The 20647-nt window shown below is 44.3% G+C and overlaps 1 protein-coding gene and 1 non-coding gene across 2 annotated transcripts in view; one reads left to right on the forward strand and one right to left on the reverse strand.

Moving 5' to 3' along the window:
- Nucleotides 1-20647, forward strand: part of LOC109471897 (A disintegrin and metalloproteinase with thrombospondin motifs 17-like) — a 31583-nt gene that overhangs the window by 3656 nt on the left and 7280 nt on the right. The window contains exons 3-15 of the mRNA XM_019771339.1: nucleotides 2449-2593; nucleotides 3032-3207; nucleotides 5998-6081; nucleotides 6384-6547; nucleotides 15559-15602; nucleotides 17489-17594; nucleotides 17926-18081; nucleotides 18341-18497; nucleotides 18642-18743; nucleotides 18949-19085; nucleotides 19543-19606; nucleotides 19928-20042; nucleotides 20346-20479. Of these exons, the coding sequence (XP_019626898.1) occupies nucleotides 2449-2593; nucleotides 3032-3207; nucleotides 5998-6081; nucleotides 6384-6547; nucleotides 15559-15602; nucleotides 17489-17594; nucleotides 17926-18081; nucleotides 18341-18497; nucleotides 18642-18743; nucleotides 18949-19085; nucleotides 19543-19606; nucleotides 19928-20042; nucleotides 20346-20479 (1584 nt within the window). The remainder of the gene's footprint in view (nucleotides 1-2448; nucleotides 2594-3031; nucleotides 3208-5997; nucleotides 6082-6383; nucleotides 6548-15558; nucleotides 15603-17488; nucleotides 17595-17925; nucleotides 18082-18340; nucleotides 18498-18641; nucleotides 18744-18948; nucleotides 19086-19542; nucleotides 19607-19927; nucleotides 20043-20345; nucleotides 20480-20647) is intronic.
- On the reverse strand, nucleotides 4069-4141 carry Trnar-ucg. Its single transcript has one exon. It is a non-coding gene; the product is annotated as a tRNA-Arg (tRNA).

Raw genomic sequence — 20647 nt, forward strand, 5'->3', positions numbered from 1 at the left:
CCCCCCCCCCCCCCAAAAAAAAACCCGGCCGATCCGGGAACGCCTGAAAATGAGGCTAGTCGTGACCGGTGTGTAGTATCGCCCCTACAAACAGCACTAGCGGAGATTCCCTGATAGCGTCTAAATTTGCACGTAACGCCGATCGTATGTCTGGCCTGAGAGAGGCAGGGAAGTCCTCACGCGTGTCTTGATAAGGCAGGAGTGAAGGGGAACGCTCTGTCTGGACAGCCGTGTCCATGTAAGGCGGAACGGCCCGTAAATCGTCCGTCAGGGTGTCGAGATGTCAGGAGCAGACGGAGAGGTAGTCTCAACACCGGGCTTTAGAGTACCCCCCTCCCCAATTTGCTGAAGAAGTTCAGTTGTTTTTGTTCCCGTTTGTTCTCTGTGAGGACACAATGCAGGGCGCCACAACAACAGCAATATCAAAACACCTGCTGTGGATCCCGCAACATGGACTAATATGGCAAAGGTCTCTCTGATCCGTCATGCCATATACTTGCACGTTTAAGGTACTGTGATTCTGTCCTGACTCTGTCTGTCTGGCGTACAAGGGCGGCTCCGTCATGTCTGTCATAACTTATTTGGACAAAATGACGATTGGAAGATGGGATGACAGAAAACGCCTTATAGCTGTTTCCTTTACCAAAGTCCCCTGTGTTTCAACTCAAGGCCCTACTATGAATCCACTTGGCCCCTTCTAATAAACGAAGAGTACCTATTATTTGCTACGCTATTATAGATAACGATCGCCTCCCACAGAAATGCCTAACAATGAACATGTTTTGTGTAAAAGAATGTCAGAAAGCACGGGGACAGTTGCAGTTTTTCCTCTCCCAGTATTCCTGTAACAAATCATGTACTTTAATCGCCCACAGCGGGTTCCCATCACCCAGGCTGCCGTCTGTTTACACACGTCCGATCCGTCTTAACTAAGGGTTGTCATCAGACACAGGGAGGGACCCAATAGACGCTTTTAGAAGTTCTAAAAAGCTTGACGATAGACAAAGCTCCCTCCCCATCTTCCCACTTTCCAGAGAAAGAGAAAGGAACAGACATACACATAGGGATAGATAGGTAGACAGCGAGAGAGGGGGGAGGTAGAGAGAGACAGAGGGACAGAGAAGAGAGAAATATCTATGCAGACAGTTAGACAGTTTAGAAGTCCTGAAAAGCTTGTACATAGATAAAAGCTCCTTCCCAACTCAGTCATTTGCTGAGCTTCCTAGCACAATGCGGATAAATGCACGATCACTCCTAAGTCCACCCGTTCTTGCTGACTGACAGGTACATGTACATCTCTCTCTGACCCGGTGTCGATGTCCCGGCGGGTACGTTACAGGTAGTGTAGGTCACTCCAAGGTCGGATAAAGCTCCCCGGGGTTTAGGTAGGGAATGCCAACGTGGCCCGAGGAACCAGGAATCTTGACCCTTTCCTCAATTAGATCAATTTACTCCAGCCATATATCCAGACTGAATCACCCTGTATGTTTACCTGTGCCGCCGTCACCACAAGGGACAATACACGCAGTTCCCAATAGACTGAATAGAGAGAGGGTTTCCCCACATTCCTAGAATGTTACAGACGTTGTTAATGGCGAATTGGTTGAAACGCTGTGATCAGTAGTCAGGTAAAAACTCAGTGAACAGCAGTGTTTACATGTACCAATAAGGAGCAATTCTCGAAGCTACACTTGAAGATATTGATTGCATAATCGACACAAATACCTGACACCGTGATGAACTTATTGAAGTCAAACCCGGAAATCGGTATTGTCTCATCCCCCTTGAGACCCTTTATATAACACGTGCAACCGCGTTCCAAAAAGAACATTTAGTTTGGCAGCGGTCACGCTATTTTAAGCGTTTCTGAAACTACGGTGACACTGACAAAACGAGCGTTTTGATCGGATGCGGTCAGGCCATGTTAAACGAACCCGCGGCCGATGAACCTGTCGTTTCCGATCATATCCGACATTTGCCGAGAGTAACGGACGTAGAATCTTAAGAGCCCATGGCGCAATGGCAGCTGGGTAGACAGATGTCACTTTTCACAAGAAAAGCCGTACTTTGGGAATGTTGGGTTTTGCTGTCACTATAAATAGGCAAAGGCCTTGTACTTTATGGGTACCACATGTAGCTTCGGGATAAACTCTCAGTGCATTTGTTTAAAACAAAAAACTAATATTTTTCAGAAAAAAAGCGTATCTGTCTCTCCTCTTGTTGCCTCGTTTTTGGTAACCTTAATCGAGGGTTGTTGCAAACCCTAATTTAAGTCAGACACAGAAAATGAGCTCGAGGTAAACTTGATGGTCACGGAAACCCAAAATACTTGCCCGGAAATCAGAAATCTCCGAATTCTTGTTATACAATTTCTACATTTGCCGCAATAGGAAGAGGTACACACATTGGCACGCACTCAAACCAAACAGAACCATTTGCCTTTGACAGATGGGGCTGATCAAGGTGAACAACGAGCAGATGCTGATCGAGCCGCTGTCGCAGAGAAGGCGGTACTTCGGCGGGAGACCACACCGGGTTTACCGAAGGGAGCTGCCACAGGCTTCGGTCACACAGTTCTGCGGCACTGAGACAGGTAACGTCACAACAGTAAGGTTGCGTAGATCTTGAAGGAATCGAAGGTATTGAAGGCATCTTTAAGTACTTCGATGTCCCCAGCATAATGTCTCTCAAGTATACTATCTCCTGTATGATAAGTCCCCAGCAACTGAGTGTCTTTAGTAATAGTTTCAATGATTATATATAAGCTGTCCGTCTTTGTCCTCGCCATAGCTAAAAAGTTGATTTATCGCATTGTGTTGACCTTTCTTTATGAGGAAATGGGAATGTTCGTACGCCACAATCTCCGAGCGATCACTGTTTTCCTTTACATTATATACATGCAAATTATTTCAAGACATATGCAAATTATTGGTAGGGAAATCAAGAAACCGTTTTGCTTACCACTCACTGTACTTGATGTCATGGCGATTGCTCTTATACATTCACGATTTCTTTTTCCCTTTTGCCACAGACGACAGAGGTAGCGAAAGTGACGAGCCGGGGTCTCGACAGACTAAACGTTCCGCCGTGAACAACATCGACGCGCGGCAGCGGACGGTGGAAGCGCTGGTCGTGTTGGACAAGTCTATCGTGAAGCATCACGGGAGAGCCCTGGTCAAGACCTACGCCCTCACGGTCATGAGCATGGTGGGTATCACACCCGAGTTTTACACTTCCCATGGGGTCATTTGTAGGACCTTCAGTGATTCATTTTGACATCATATCAAGGACGGTTAAATAATGATGATAAGTAGAAAAAATAACTTGGCTCACCGGAATTTTCGACCGAATCTCTCGTTGTGCATCAGCTATCTAACCCAAGCGCTGTAGGTCGATGAAGGTTAGACACCCAGATAATGAAGTACACAAGGAATTGTTACTCTATCAACTGGACAGGTTTTGAAAGTGCTGTAGACACGTGATTCTTTCGCACATGTGGCATCAGCACTGCGTAAAAGCACGTCGGAAGTCGGTACCGCCCCCTGGTTGAGAGAATGTTGGTGTGTCTGATATAGGTGGACTCCTGAACTCCTATCACAAAATATCGTCGTTCAGTGTCCGTAGTCACTGCTTTCTTGACTAACTGAACAAATTCTAAAGTCAGGCTTTGCTGTGCATATATATGGTTTGCCCCTAGGCCACTGACTGCCATAAAGTTAAAACCTGTTCTTAAGACCCAAGTTCAAGGTTGACTCTATCTAAACACGGTGGGCGTTAGCTTGTGTAGTCTGCGTTGACTCATCTCGGGCCGTTTCGCGTGGTAGAGACAATGGTTTGTGACAGGAGTTACGGCAGGTCGCGTCTCCCTATTTCACCTGTTCTTGAATCAATCAAACCTCAGGTCATCGCGTGCTGCACTGTTCACTGTATGTACGGCGGCGCAGAGCGCTAACATGGGGCTTAGCGAACAGAACATTGATGACGGCTACAGAAAAAGATAACTTGTTGTTCAGAATTCGTTCCGCCGATGCAGTTTCCTAGTTAAAAAAAAATTAAAATCAGATTATCCGAGCCAGACAGGATTCGAACCTGCAATCTTCTGATCCGAAGTCAGACGCGTTATCCATTACGCTACTGGCCCACCTTGTTACAAGGGTCAACGCCTCCGACAGACAAATCAGATACTAGTATACATCTTTACCTTCTTTACGCTGATACAGTGAACGTCTTTTACGTCTGTAATATCGTAACAACGAAACTTGCAAATATGAATATGGTGTTACTCTGTTCCGAATGATGAGTAGTTTGTAAAGTTTTGCTAAGTGTATATGCATATATAGAGTATTTTGTATTGAGGACGCGATTCGGACACCTCAGGCGCGCGAGCAACTTCAATTTCACTTAAACTTCAGCGCAGAACGTCTGTTTCAGTGTAGGAGAGAGATTGTCCTCACGGGTGGTAAAGTTTGAACATGGGTTGTCTGACATTTGACATCCTCAGGAACGAAGATACCTAGCTGTGGCTCTGTAATCTGGGTCAGTGAGGTGTCGGGTCGTGACACCGGGGCAGGGATCAGGTAGAGCAGGGGTCAACTCTGAAGGGTCACGATGACGCAGTGATACTGAGTACCCTTCTCCACGGGTCAACGGCAGCATGGAACACTGAAATACAGCCGGTACCCCCTCCCACGGCAGCAGGCATACAAGTCTGGTCAGCTTTTGAAACTAGTCTACACAGGCTTTAGGCACTGTTCAATTTTCTCACATTTAATGTACGTTCTGTCTGTTCGTTGCGAAACCTGGAAAAGCACAAGTGACAAGAGTCATTGTCGATGTGTGTCTATTGTCACAGAAGTAACTGGCTTTAAAATGCTTCTATTTGAGTTTTGTCATAATTAGGCCACACCAAGTAAATTCTATGGATGACGTCCGCGCGCGCATTGATTTTGGCCTGTTCCTAGAAAAAAACAAGAAATTCCGCTTCCTGTAACTATGACCAAAGAGTCACGACAGTGCCGCAAATCGTCAGATTTACGTGAAACCCGTAACGCGAAGAAAGTGTCTATTACCATCCTGTTTTCACTGTTCACTATTCCACCTGATTTATTGCTGTTTTGATGATGAATAAAATACTTCTTGCTTGTTACACTGTGTCACCTCATTCAATTTGTGTCCTAACATTTGTCGTCTCTTAGTATATTTCTAATCTAGGCATCTTGTTTTTTTAGGGCCCTTCTTGTTTTTTTCGCCCTCTCGCATTAGACTTAGGGTCTCCAAAGGACGTCATCCATAAAATTTACTTGGTGTGGCCTTAGATCTAATTACCCGGCTTACATCGTGCCGCTTCAACTGTTGCTTTAACCCAAAACGCTTGGCAACAGTCTGCGCCATTCTCGGAATGTAGGGGGAAACCCTGCCTTTATTGGGAACTGCTAGTGTGCCTTACTGGACAGTCCCCTTTATCTTTCCTTTTTGGCAGTGACCGTTTTGTCTTCGCGCCCACAGACACAGCTGACTGTACACGCGTTTAATGGGTTTTCCATGGCAGTGTGCCAAAGGCTCACGGTCTGTGATGACGGGAACTCCGCCGAGGTATTTCTGCAGCTCGGTTTTCTGTTGTGGCACGCTGCCATGGCAACAGATTTCCGTCTCATGGTGCTGGAACATTGATTTCTCAAATGGAAGGAAATGAGGCATATTTGGGGAATACATGAAAATAAATGTGGGTCACCAGAACTCTCTAGATCTCGTGACATTCCAGATACCAAAGTGGCTTTTGATAAGAACAACCAGTAGTACAGGAATCAACAGCTTGCATATCACAGCAGTTAAAGTTGTCCTCACATAGCTCTTTCCTTGGATAAAAATCAAATGCAAAGAATTTTGTTTCTGTATTTAACATGACATGGGATATGTTCTGAAAAGAAGAATATGGGTAACTTTTACGAGAAAAATCTTGATGTGTTAAAATGTTGATGTGTGATTTTCTCTGTGCAGGTGAACTCTGTCATCAGCCTGCCCAGTATGGGACACAACATCAACATCGCTGTCACCAAACTCGTCATTCTGGAGGAAGACCAGGTACGGCCATGTCCGTGTGTTTGTTTGCTTGGCTGGCAGGGCGAGCTAAATGTCATGTCGAAGAGACCAGGAGCTTTTAACTGTGTGTCACGGCGGTTTCTCATTCCTAATCCGGAGATACGGAGGACTTTATAATACTACGTATGAAGATTATAACTCTTATTTTGTTCCCAAGAGGAGGAAAAAGTGACCAGTTTAAAGCAGTACCCAAGGCGATTTGTTCTGTGATTTACCTGAAGATAAAACACACTTTCTTCTAGTTGATAAGAGATAATGATATGTCTTTTGAACTCCACCTTCAGGTAGGTCTGAAACTGGCTCACCATGCTGACAGCGCCCTGCACAACTTCTGTCAGTGGCAGAGGGAGAAACTCCCATACGTCTCTGCGGTAGACACCGACACAAACGAGGTCATAGGTCATCGGGACAGGCCTAGTCGTCACGACGCCGCCATCTTGTTGACAAGGTCAGCGTCAGTGCCTTTGTATGAATTGTATCAACAATTGCCTGTCGTTTATACACAGCCATTATGCTATATGAAGTACCTCAATCATCATCAAGTTTTTGCCGCTCGTTCGTTCCAAACTTGGGTGTCGAATGCGTCACCATATAAATGAAAACTAAGCAGACGTCAGGAGGAAAAGACTGAATGAAGCAATTAAGTGAAGTGACCCAATCCTTAACCGCACAATGTTACAAAATATTTCTTAGAAAGAGAACTCTATCCGTTAGAAAGAGCTCACGATACATAATCATAATACGATTATACATGTAGGTTCACTCTTATTAGCACTAGTCCAATTCATGTCACCAAGGTGGCCAATTATTTGGCACACATCGTCATCACACATGATATCCAACTAGTTATTCCCATCTTGGCCCCGGAAAGCATTTCTTGTTACACAAACTGTGATGGTTGTTCCTGGTCCGCCCCTCTAGTGTGCTCAGACCCCCGTTCTTGATCATGACGTGACAGCGAACGTTCTATTCAAGTCAATTCCTGAGCTGTTGTCCGTCTAGCCTGGGTGCCTGACCCATGGCCATGGCACACTGCTGGACACAAAATATCTCAGTGAGCATGAGATACTTTGTGTACTATGGGTCTGGCACCCAGGCTATTGTCAGTCCACCACCTGTTCTTCGCCGTGGCCCTCTGAACGCTCGATGATTTACTATCCTCGTTCCTTTCCTTGTCAATCTCCTAGATAAAGGAAATCTTGTTTTGCTCCTTAAGACGCCATGAAACGTCTTGGAAGGATCTAGTTCTTAACGCCCTAACGCTGAGTATATAGCGTCTTACATCCATGTCTGAGCCCCGAAGGTCAGTTTGTGGTTCTCGGAGAATAAAAACCTTGAAGACTTCTGTCGTCGTCTGCACTGACCTACCCGATCCGCGAGGTCAGAGGTTAGGGCCAGCGCCATACATCGCCCGGATAATCACCGCGAGGAATGCCGCACAGGAAGTCACGTGACCACAGAGCTTTTCTGGCTGTCAGTTGGTTCTTGTATCAAACGGGAATCTTTAATAGCCTATTTCTATGATGTAGTACAGAATGCTTTCAAGGTTGTTTTTCAACAGTAGCCTGCCACACCAAGGTCTTCTGAGGACATGTGCACATTCTACGCATTGAAATGCATGATAAACGGTTGGATGTTAAAAGTTACATGTTTTGCGAGTTCTACTTTTCCGGCCAGACATAAAGATTGGGGTAGCAATTTGCGGCCAGCTTTCTTCATGTGACATGTCATCTGATAGGGCGATGCCTGTTTCGCTGTAATTTACTAATACGGTTTTACAAATCATCAGTGCTGTGCCTGAGGACATTTGTATATCTGCAGAAGGTATGTGACAGTTGCAGGATTGTAACACATGTGCGATAATTCTCTGACCATCCTTATCATAGCTTTAGTTATATCTCTTCTGACAGAAAGAGTTAGTGAAGATGTAAAGAGCAGATGGCAGGCTAGAATGTATCAACAGTGCCAGTAGCATACGTTTGGGTTTCATCCAGCTGTAGATGCGTCGTGGAGTATAGTTTAGATATAGATATTTACAAAACAAACGGTAATTAATCTTTTTTCACAAGGTCACTATGTTTTGCTTACCGTCAAAAGTTTTGAGGAATTGGTTACAGAGCAAAGTGCTTCGCAACATTCGTATCTTGAACAAGTTACCTGCACAACTACATCCATTGCAAGTCCACACAACTTTGGCAGAGTTATAACTGTAATTTAATGGTCAAGAGTATTTGTACAGCTGTAAATGCAGGACGAGAGTATAGAAAATGGATCAGGGAGAACATCTGATGACCATCACATTGCTCCCTCCCTCACCAGAGGTGATTTATCCTTCTGATGGAGGCCAGAGCATCGGTACGGGATGTATCGATACAGCTATCGTATCCAGAAGGCAAAACCGTGCATATCTAGTTCTATGTCTGAATGGTTTAGGGCTAGGATCAGGATCAGGCACTGTTCTGGAAAGTCTCCGCGTATCCGTGTAAATTTTGCTCAGAATCTGTTCTGGATACGCGTGAACTTTCCAGGACCGTGCCTGAGCATGGCTCTAGAAAAGCACAGTTCTGAATACAGCAACACTTATCACCACAGCGGCTTAATAGGCTGTGACATGTTACTTTCTTAATGGCACGCCTTAAGGTGGAGCCCTGGCCGCCCATCTAGCCTGGTTATCCTAAGCAAGGTCGACCAAGGTGAAGGTCATGACACATGTCACCTGCCGGTCTTAGCTGTACGACCATGGGAACAGCACGTGAAGACTTTCAGCTGTTGTCCTGGTACATGTACTTCTCCGGCCCTCTGTGTGCTTTCATTTACAAGCAGACTCAAGAGGATGGATTCAGCTTTTGTAGTGTGCGTTTTGATTTCCCCGGTGTGTTTTATATCCTTTTATCTTGTCTAGAGTCACCTCATAATCGCGAAGCTCACGAATCTCCTTAAAGAAAACACTTCCAGTCTGTTCCGCTGAAAGATGAGCTAAAGCTTGATCTCGTGTCAGCTATCGTACTTTAAATGGCCAAACACGGAAATTTAACTTGGTGTGCAGGTAAAATAGGTGCTGAATAGGTCCCTGCTAAAATAGGTGACAGCTCCAGGGGATCTTGCGGCTAGGGTTGTTGCGAAAGGTCTGGATTCGAATCCCTGGCAGGCCACATTTTATGTCCTTGGGAAAGGCACTTTACACTTTCTTCAGTTGACTAGTGAAAATCAGTACCTAACTTCGGTTAGGGAATCTCTTTCTTATAGGACGAGTAATGCTTGAGGTCCCGTGTTGAAGGAGAGCCACCCCTTGAGCACGTGAAGATCCCACCACACTTGTCAATAAGAGTTCCACGATCTCATGCCTTCGCCAAATCATGTTAACCTTTTCTCAAAGATTATGGAAATAAGAGCATCGTTTGCATGAATTATATCAGTTGATCATATTCAATTTAATTAGAAATAAGTCTGTTCTAGCCTTTCCTCATAAATTATGCAAATGAACTCGTGATTTCAATTATGTTTAGTGATGTTCACCTTCACTAAACTTCCAAGTACATTGTATTAAGTATTGAATTCTCAGCAGTTACCACTATAAAGTTATAGCAGTTTCCCATTAATTATGCAAATTAGGTCTTTATTTACATAATCAAGATTTGCCAAAATCTCTATCCTTCACAGTTACATAGGTCACAAGTATTTCACAGTCCTATTATTGAACACAGCAGATTTATAGACTTTTCTTAATAATTATGCAAATAAGATCCTGATTACATGATTGCAATTTAATTATGTCAAACATATCACTTAAGCTATCTACATACAAAAAATCACGACGATCTCGGAGATTAAAAAAAAACGTTCTACAGTTCCAGAACAAGCTGCTAGGGGGCCCAAACAAGAGCTATCTACCAGCCAAAATCCGTGACCCTGGCATGTCCAGATCGCGAGATATCAAAGCCGGACGTTCCGCTGCAGTACCATAACAAGCCGCAAGGAGACCCAAAATTTAATCATTTCTAGCTATAGGTCTCATCAACACCTACATGTACCCACCCACCTACCAACTTTCATGACAATCCATCAAAAGCTTCTTGAGGTATCGTGCTAAACCACATACACACATACGCTACGTAAACATAAACCTTCTTGGCGAAGGTAAAAATAGCAGTTGTCCCTCCCGCTGTGAGCGGAGCAAACGTTGCAGTCTTTCTCAGGGTTGACATCTTGAAGAACTCGGTGGTCGGGAGAAGGTGCTGAATGTGTGACAGGGGCTTGCTGGTCAGTCAGTCAGTCAGTATGACTGCCTTATGGCGAAACACAATAGCTTGGCATGTACACGCCATCGTAGTGATCACAGGCAACAATTGAATGGTAATCGACAATCCGCACATACCTCACTGTTAAACAAGGGATCTCGTTGCTGCCTATTTGTACCAGCAAGAAGGCAGTTTAGACAAATAACATTTGGCGTGTCAAGAAATGATGGATACATCATGGTAAAACCTAGCGGCGGCTTTGACTACCTTGACAGCTAGCCACAAAGTTGTATTTTCGGTTTGTCCGTGGTGGAGTGACTGGATGTAGGCGGCATAACTCTTGAAGCCATGGAAGAATGTTCATTATTAAATTTTAAGAGACGAAGGTCAAGTTCGAGAATGGCATTATGGCGGATTCCTACGTTACTGCAATGGACCTTTTGCTGTGAATGTCATTTTTATTTTCTATGCAAATGTAAGGGTTTCATTTAACATTTAACATTTACCATCCAATAAGTAGTTGGTAGATAGTTGAGAGTTAGCATCAGCTGCAAGTTGGGCATTCTTCGTGTAGAATGTGCGTTCACTCCAGTGAAGGTGGAAACAATTGGTGAGAATGTCAGGCCTTCCTCATACATTGAATAGCTTCTGCAGCCGCCGGCTCTCTCTCATGTATTTGGTTTCAACTATGCTGGGCGTCTAGACGGAGTCTGCACGAGTCTTAGGCACGCGGTAAGGTGATAGGAGTTGGCCAGAAATCAAGTGAATGGGCAATAGGCATGGCAGCGATGGCATTTAGGTGGAGAAAACTTGATGACTTTTGATCTTAAGAGGTATACATTTTAGGGTAGTAAAACGGGATTTTCAAAGTCAATGTTGTGGCAATATAGTAAGTATTGATATAGTAAGTCGAATAAACCCTACCCCACAGCATGCATTCTACTTCAGAAGTAAGGAGATTTGAGTACAGATAAGATATATATTGATGATTTTGATCATCACGGTTTTGAAGAGGCAGGGATCATGAGCGTACTGAGGACGACAAGAAAACGTCTTCTACACACACACACACGCACACACACACACACACACACACACACACACACACACACACACACACACACACACACACACACACACACACTACTACTACAGACACACACACGTATATACACAGGGTCTGAAAGAATAAATACACATAATCCTATGGCAATCCTCCCGTTTCCTGTACGCTCTTATCGCCTGCTGAAAGTGTCAATTTTAATCAAGCTCAGCAGGTCCACCTGCCGTGATGATGTCACGAGGTTATCTTAAGCTTCATCGGATGTGAACACCTCGACCAGTAGCCGCTGACTCCTCCCACTGAAGATACGGGCACGGGCGCAATTTATGAAGCTGTCACTGCATGCACGCGCAGCTTGCGGCTGCGTTGGTAGGATATTGGAAAAAACTATCGTATATTCCAACTATGCACAGGTCTTGAATGCATAGTTGATAGTTTTGAAGCAAAATTCCTTCATTTTACCATATAGAAAAACTACATTTGTCCAGTGCTTGTGAGTCGTGTAGCCTCTTCTGTCCCTGTAGCACACCTTTACTTTGATGCTAACTGTTCGCCAACAAAGCTGACTGGCTCTTCAAAGACCAAGTGGCACATCGCTCAGCACCCGCTCCTGTATAACCAACCTTCCCTTCACCATTCTTCACTGGTTCAACAGGGTCGCAGCCACAGAGCTGTTTCTCAAACAGATCAGGTGATCCAGAACAAAAGCCCCCGCAAGATGTCTCTCAGGAACGCTTTGTTGTCCTGGAGGAATCCACAGGTAAACCTTGTGTAAACTTGTTAGCTGTCACGTCCTGACGGATGTTCCAGGTATAGTGTACAGGTGTTCCCACTTTTTAAACGGCAGCTTTGTTCACGAAGGTCTGGGGGCAGTTCGTGGTTCATCAGCGTTGTAGTCGGAAGGTGACATTGTTTGTTTTGACAGCAAACATCAGTCAGGTAGACCAGACAATTGTTCCCATACCTACAGCCAGACAGGAACTTTCTCACGTTAGTCATATTTGTAGGTCGCTATTCAGGGCCCACAAGTATTGAGCGATGTCATCGGTCATTCTGGCATTGGATTAGCAGCTGTCACCCTACACCATTAGGTTTTTCTCTGGATACCAAATTATTGTTACCTATCTTGTAAATACAATGCTATTAAACGTATCATGCGTATCATCCAACATACTGCCAGTGACATTGGTACGGTTGAAATCATACGGTCATACTGGTACGTCCATAGGTATACCAGTAAATGGCGGTTAAAAACAGATTTACATATTTGTTATGCACAGAAATAAGTAGTTACACTATTGAGATTTCTTTATAATACAAACACTCAAAACGCTTAAAAGCACTTCATTAGAGCAAACAATCCCAGCACCTTGAAACGGTAGACCCTTGTGTCCTCCGTGCCCAGCCCTTCCCCGGAGCTCGTGTCAGGTTCCTGGCGTGTTCTCCTCCCCTACCACCGTGTTGGGGTCAACACAAACAGACGCACTTCTAGTGGTAATAGCTTTTTCATGTTCAATTGGGCGTGAAAACAGCATGCTTGTTTTCTTAAGGCACCGGTACCACACACAGGGTTGTCTAATGACTTCTGAAGGAAACGTTTGCCTACCTGTTGTTGTTTTAGGGAATTGTTTGCTTACTTAGAGGCTCTCAATGCGAATTCATCCATGTGGATGTTCAACTTAACATCCAAATGTCGTCTGTATAAAACATTGGTGCCAGACTGTTGCCTGAGCCAGATATTAGAACAGGCTAAGAAAATTTAGCCTGGATTCCCGATCGGTCAGGATCAGTATAAAGGCGAGCTCCTCGGGACTAGGACCAATAAATTTGCCACAGAACGCATCAGTTAGACCCTGAGCAAGCTTCTCATGGTCTAACTGTCTGACATCCAGGCTAGAGAAATTCTACACTCAGTCCTATCCCGGGAGGCCGGGTACGTCGTTGACACAAACGTAAGTTGAATGTTCAAGGACATCCAGCTCGTAACCTCTATTTCAAAACAAAATTACGGACAAGTTGTCCTTGACCCGGATGTGGACGCCACGGGCAAGACTCCAAATCCGGCCAAGGATGACCAAACAAATATACAATCAGGCAGACAGCAAGGGCGATCAAACGAGGTAATATTGTTTGTAGACAAAACACGAGGTAAACCAAGGATCTGTTCGGCTAAAGTGGCCCCTGCAAACCCGCGGTTTGGCCACTGTTGGCGCCCGTAGGCCTTCAGCGGTGTCGCGGCCTGGGTCTGGTTAGGGGCTGGTACATGCTCCCTGCGAGGTCGATGATTTCTCAGCGGATGCACGGGAAATGATTCTGCTGAGATAAGGAGCTTTGGCGCACCAATATATCGTTAGTGCCGCTGTTACTGCCGCCAGGCGCAGTCATGCCCTGTCTTACATAACATATGACCTTCATCAACTTTGGGTTCAAGGTCAGCCGAGGACACGATCAATCATTCACTCTAAACAGACTATTTAAAGCAACATACGGTAGAAGAGAGTAAGGAAATCAATATATAACGCTTTAATGAGCATGTTTTACCCATACTTCAATCAGAGATGCTTTGATAACTAATTCATGATCATCCACATTGTGGTTTTCCTCCAATGCTCGTTGAAAAAAATCTGATTGGTAATGGTTTGACGTACTTGATTGTGAAATTTAATGGAGAAAGTGCTGTTGTAAAGTAACTATAATAACTAGACAACAAGAAGCATCTGCATTAGTTATGGTCAACAAACTGCGGCACGTCAATGGCAACGACGTCACATGCGTCTGACATGCGCAGGTGATCACGGTTATCCCAGGGTAGAACTGATAACATCCTTGACTTGTCACTCATACCAATTGTCAAAGAGAGACATCTGTTTAAACATGCACCGTACAAAAATAAACCTGCAGGAAATAGATGGAGGTATGTTTAGGGAAACATAATGAAGATGTCTTCTGTCCTTTAAAAGGTGTTCCGAAGTTTCATCCGACAAAGTACGACAGCTGTTTGGCTTCACGACGCGGACAAGTTCGTCGTAGGACGTCGTACGATTTTGATGCCGTGGAGTTTTCAAGCAGGCTGTGATAGAAATAACCACTGGCAAAGACCTGAGGCAGCATTTCCCACTACAGCTAAATTTTGCAGGGCACATGCAAGACCCAATGATGCCGTTTGCGACGAGGCTCTTACAATCAGACTCTTACTTACAATCTCACAGCACGATCGAGTGATTGATCGCAAAGCTTAAGAATCCGATGACCTATGACACTTACGACATTCATCACCGTTCAGTAAAAGTAGTAGAGTATTAAAGGCCCATCTTCAAGCTTTAACAGATTATCAAAAGTTGTTTTGAACATTGATGGGTGACAAATGATCATGAGTTTCCCAAATTGTAATGTTTGGATTTCCCACCATCTATAGACTCACCGTTGCTTTCCCAGCCCTCTTCAATTAGAAGGTTTACTCCACCGGTAGGCGAGCCTGGCGTCTGGGCAGGTAGAATAACATCAACACGAGGTGACGGACGGTGGTTAAGCCTCCATAGATTTTTAACAGGAAGATTGCGGGGTTCATTACAAATCACAGGCTTTGTCCCAGACATGTCGCTATTAGACCCATATCAATCAATACATGATGTGGGTGGAAAAGATGTGCAACGTTGGAACATTAGCTTTGCTGTTTACAGTAGCTGATATTTAAACTGACACATCAAAGAGTCTTAGTTTTGGGATTATTTTGATAACAACCTTTCACAGATAACATTGTCAGGCCGTTAGAAACCTTGTAATAATTAAACTAGACAAGATTCCATACATCAGTGCATCATGCTGATGTGTGCATCCTATGCAATTTCAGAGTGGCGAAAAAACTCTAGATGAGGAAATCTCTCGCAGCTTTTTGGAGTTTTTGAAAGATGGCAGCAACATTGGGTACATACATGTACATATGGCCGAAATTATAGACAGCTGTTGGTATAAACACCTAAAACTTTGTGCTAATGTAGCATGTCATTCATTTGTTTGAGGCAGGTTAGAGATCCAAACTCTTATAGACAAATGACTAATTGTCATGATTTTATTATTCTTGACGATGTGTCGCGACTACCTTGTAAAAGAAACATATGACGTACTTGCTGATCGTCTCCTGATGTTCTTTATTCACAGGAAGGACATCTGCAAGGACAGGGACGAACCGTGCGGCACTCTGGGTAAGTAGCCGACGGCCTTTGTCAGTGGAGTTTCTTATTTACCTACTATTTTTGGCAAGAACACCGTATTGCCTTGACGACCTTCACATCGCTGGATCATTTCACATGCACATAAATTGTGTTGAGTTCTTTTATCATCGTCTAAGTCATAATTACTAGTGAAATGCATAAATCTTGTTTTCTGTCGACTTCTTTACGAGTTTTGTCAGATGGTTCTGTAACCGTAGCCGAGGTTGCACGTGTTCTCATCCAAAACAAGGCAGTAATTCAAATATATGGCCGCTACCTATCTTTGATTTTCGGCCATTTGGTGAACACCAATTGCCTTAATGAAAACAATATACCCCTTCAGCCTTCAGTATTCGCGCGACTGTCGGGTTGAATAAGTAAGTGCTGCTTTTGGCTATCGTATCGTCGTCACGTGCAAGGAATGTCCTAACCGCAAAGTCCTTTGAACTAGATCAAAGTACGAGGATCAACACGGTTAAGTAGTGGCGCTTAAAATGTGCAGCTGTAAAAGCAGCATCAGCGGGTGTTGCTTTAGTATTGTTTGCCTTCTGACGCTCCATAGAAATACTAAAATAAGTGGCGAGGCTGGAAGCGGCGTCCTGATCTTCCCCGGGCCCGCCGGAGCACGAGCTCGTCAGTTCCGGTGTTAAAACAAACAAACTCGAGGTCAGAGGAGACGTGTCCTAATGGTCCGGCACTTGGCGTTGTGTCAACACTTGGTTCAAATGAACCCCCGAGCGTCAAACTTGGACATAATCCAAGCAGTGCTGATTTGTACACTGAGACTGCAGATGTGGCTTAATTTGAGTCCTTCACAAATGACGTTTTCCTCAGAAGATTGGGATTGTGAACACTTTCTGCGTCACACTAGGCTTCAAGTCTTCACTTGTAGACTAGCAAAAGAAGACAGTCTCTACCTCATTACAATCTCCTGAAACTACAGCAGCAGCTGCCATAAACAAAGTGTTGTGCTAGCTGCAGGAAGGTCTGTGCAAAAAGACTTCGCTATGTGTCCAGAAATCTTTATGACTGAATGCAAGGCATGCAGCTGGAACATAAGTAGAAGGATCTGAAGTATGTGTCCTCAGTTTTTCTTTGCCGGGTTAGTACTTCCCCTTCGCGGAAATACTAAGAAGTGTAAATCCCCCGGTATGACATGTTATACGCACTTTTCATTAGACTGCATGTATGATTTGCAGGCTTACACTAAGTTACAGCGGGGGTACACGGTCCTTAGGTAAAGTTTAACTTTAAACATAAAAGCATTTTTGAAACATTGCAAAAAGTGATGAATATGGAGAATAATAACCGGTGAATATGGAGATATAATGACCAGTAAATAGAGCCATCTCATTGGTCAATGCCATCTGGCTATACGGTAATTACACATGACACCTTGAGGGGCACATTACTGATCCTCGGCTCGTCCGAACTTTGGCCACACACACGCTGGCACATGACCTTGATTCCAGCATGAAACATAGGCCAGCTGTAAAGCTGGTAAGTCTGATCTAACTCAAAGACGCTATTACATACCAAACAAATCAAAAGCAGAGGAATGTCTTCTTCTAATATTTAAAAAATAATTGAAAGAAGACTGTGACTGGGTGCGTTGATAAAGGTAATAGGCATCCAGGAAAAAATACTCGTGGGTAATTGAAACCCTATATCACTCTTCTTCAGCGTCAATAGTGAACTAACAGAAGTAGTCAATGCCTATATACGAGCAACTGGAAAAGAAAACGGTTGGACATGACAAAGACTAATGTCATTGATATGTCTTGCCATAGGAACCCTTAAATAAAAAAACAGCGTTGACATTGACTCCATTTCGTCTGAACAAATATTCATTTATTGCTTATTTAATCTGTCTCAAGGAATGGCGTTCATTTCCGGTTTATGTGACCCCAACCGGATGTGCAGCGTGAACGAGGACAACGGCTTGACCTTGGCCTTCACAGTCGCTCATGAACTTGGACACAAGTAAGTAACACCATATACGTATTAACTCGTTAAAATTGGTTCATTCTAAAGTCCTTATCTTGATGATTGGGCAAAGTTGTTCATCGGGAAAGAAAGAAACGCTGTTGGAAATGCAATTTGCTTTTTACCAAGATTCAATGGTGGCTAATAGCCTTGGCAGTCTCAATAAAGACACATGGAACACAGGTATGTTCAAGATGTATCCTTGTGCCCTTAAAAGATCCTTGTTGTCGGTTGTTTCTGTCACTTGAATTCCTGTGAAATTAAAATCTTACGACAGCCTGTAACAATTGTGAAGTCGGCCTGTTTACCGCGATGTTTTGTTCCGTAGTTTGGGGATGAACCATGACGGGAGAGAGAACCGGTGCGTGTCGCGGCCGGACCTGTCCATACAGTACATCATGTCGTCCTCCTGGCTGAGGAGGACGGGCAAAGTCAACCTGCAGTGGTCCCGCTGCAGCAGGGCACGGGTCGAGAACTTCCTTAGGTAGGGTTATCGTTGATGGTACTTACATGTACGTGGAAACATGTAAAGCCCGACAAATATTTTTCTAACATAAAAGTCCATCTGAATTGGTAATATATTACATTTTGTACAAACTCAACAGCTCTCTAAAGAAAGGACTCAGTATCAGTAGCTTAAGCGCTGCGTCTTTTTCTGATGAATCAGAAGATGGTAGTTGCATTGGGTATTTTTTAGATATTCAGTTTCATACTAGGCTTGTTTTTTCCTCCTAAAACCATAGATCCAAGCAGAGCCAGTGCCTCCTGGACACCAAGAGCGAAGCCAACGTCAACCTGCAGTACAGAGAAGAGCTGCCAGGAGAACTGTACACGGCTCAGCAGCAGTGTGTCTTCAACTTCGGCAAGAACGCATCAGTCTGTCCTTATCCAGAAAAGAAGGTACATGGACTCCTTGTTGAGAACAATTTTGTCATGGACAAAGTAATAACCACCGTACGTCAATCCAAATGTCATTGGGAGCGTCAAGTTGAACCGAAAGTTGTAAGTGATTGGTAACTATTATCTTTATCCTGTCCCTGCCAGAACCGGCTGTGTGAATCCCTCTGGTGTATCGAGCCCGGTAAGGACGAATGTGTTACTAAGGAGTTTGCCGCGGTGGACGGAACGGAATGTGGCAACGATAAGGTATGATATACTTCTTGTTCCTTAGAATTTTCAGATGTAAGAATAAAAGGCATTTCGTTGTTCTTTGAATGCAGCCCTGTTAAAACGTGAACAATACATGTAAATCGGAGGTCTCAAACCTCCGGGAACTCCGTACAGACACACACGCCATTGATCACGAGGCTTACAACATCTGAATGTTTAATGATCTCTCGTCCCTCCGCAGTGGTGTAAAGCCGGTCGGTGTGAGTATAATAAGGACCCCGTGCACGGCGGCTGGGGGAACTGGACCCGCTGGAGCGGCTGTAGCAGGACGTGCGGGATGGGGGTGCGCTTCGCGGCCAGGAAATGTGACAACCCGTAGTGAGTGGAGACAACTAGTGCTTCTACTGTTTCATTACTTTACAGCCACTCGACTATATCAAAGTCACATAAGACCCTAGCTTGACTACATCAGCTTCTAGCACACCTTTCTCTGGTCAGGCCCATAGAAACATGAAAATTAATTAAAATCTTAATGCTGTTGATTTATGCATAAATTGAGCTAAGATGGACAAAAAATTACCAGACTGAAAACTGACTGTTACCATAGTGTTGGGGGCTGTGGTGACTGGTTTGAGGTCTTATTGGACTAGTTTTCATGGTGATAAAGAATCCTGAGCTCCTATTGGTAGTTCTGAGAATGGAAATGCCCACAAGACATTGGGGTGGGAGCTCAATCAACCCCCATGATAGAGACTATGTACATGTAGCACTAGATACAGAAGACCATAAACCTTTAATTATGTTATTTCTAACTAATGAGTTTGTATCCACCCAGCCCCGAGTACGGCGGACGTTACTGCAGCGGCGACAGGATAAAGTACGACGTGTGTAACACTCAGGTGCGCATATCAATGTCTTACTTTTGGAAAAAGAATCTTTAAGGCCAGTATGATATAATAAATACATTATACGTTGTTGCTGCGGAAATGGTAAGACGTTTGGGCAGTAAAACCTTGTAGCAAATGAAATATCTGCATTGACTTTGGCCAAGTGCCTCGTGATCATGCTATTATCCTAAAGGATAAAGTACTAAAGCAACAAGGTAAGAGATGTGTATGATTTGCTCTTCAAAGAGGTATTCGGAAGATAATATGTAAGTCTGATGTCACTGTTTGTAGAGGTGACAATAACGTTGTCTGACGTTGTCGTTTGTCCAGTAGCCGTGTCCGGAGGGGAGCCCGACCTTCAGGAGCGAGCAGTGCGCCTCCTACCGACATCAGCACGCAAGAGCAAACAAGACCCAGAGCAGCCTCTGGTACCCCGTGTACAGCGAGGGTCAGTCTGTCTCTTCATGTTACGTTACATAACCTTCAAGCAGAGGTGTAACTTCGCATATGAACTATATAACAAGAAGACTATATAGCTAACGATCATTATATATTTTCGGACTGTGTGTGTGTGTCTCTGTCTATTTGTGAAAATAATATATCAAGAAGTAGTTCTGAATGAATCGTAATGTTATCTGGTATGTGGGCAAAGTAAAGAAATTATTGGTTTCATTAATCCAGTACAATACACACGTAGATTAGCTACGCAGTATTGATACCTGAACGTTGTCCCCGTGTCCCGTGTGCTCAGAAAGCCCGTGCTCTCTGCTGTGCCGCCCCGTCAGCGGCCGCCGCAGGACGGTCTGGACGCTGTCGGACAGAGTCATCGACGGAACGCCGTGTTCTCCCGGCAAGAGGGCCCTCTGTGTAGACGGACAATGCAAGGTCTGTTATCTGTTACAATTTACATGGTTAATACTAGTACTTCTTTGGAAAAAGTGCTACGACGGTGTTACGTTCTTTATGTATACTCAATCTAGTAATGATGCGCCATGCGACTGAGAAGGGAATTGCAGGGTTTTCTTCGCTCTGCAAGTACCAAATCTTTAGGTA

This window comes from Branchiostoma belcheri, unplaced genomic scaffold (genome assembly GCF_001625305.1).
Source record: "Branchiostoma belcheri isolate BF01 breed outbred unplaced genomic scaffold, Haploidv18h27 scaffold26, whole genome shotgun sequence".
Classification (NCBI taxonomy): Eukaryota; Metazoa; Chordata; class Leptocardii; order Amphioxiformes; family Branchiostomatidae; genus Branchiostoma; species Branchiostoma belcheri.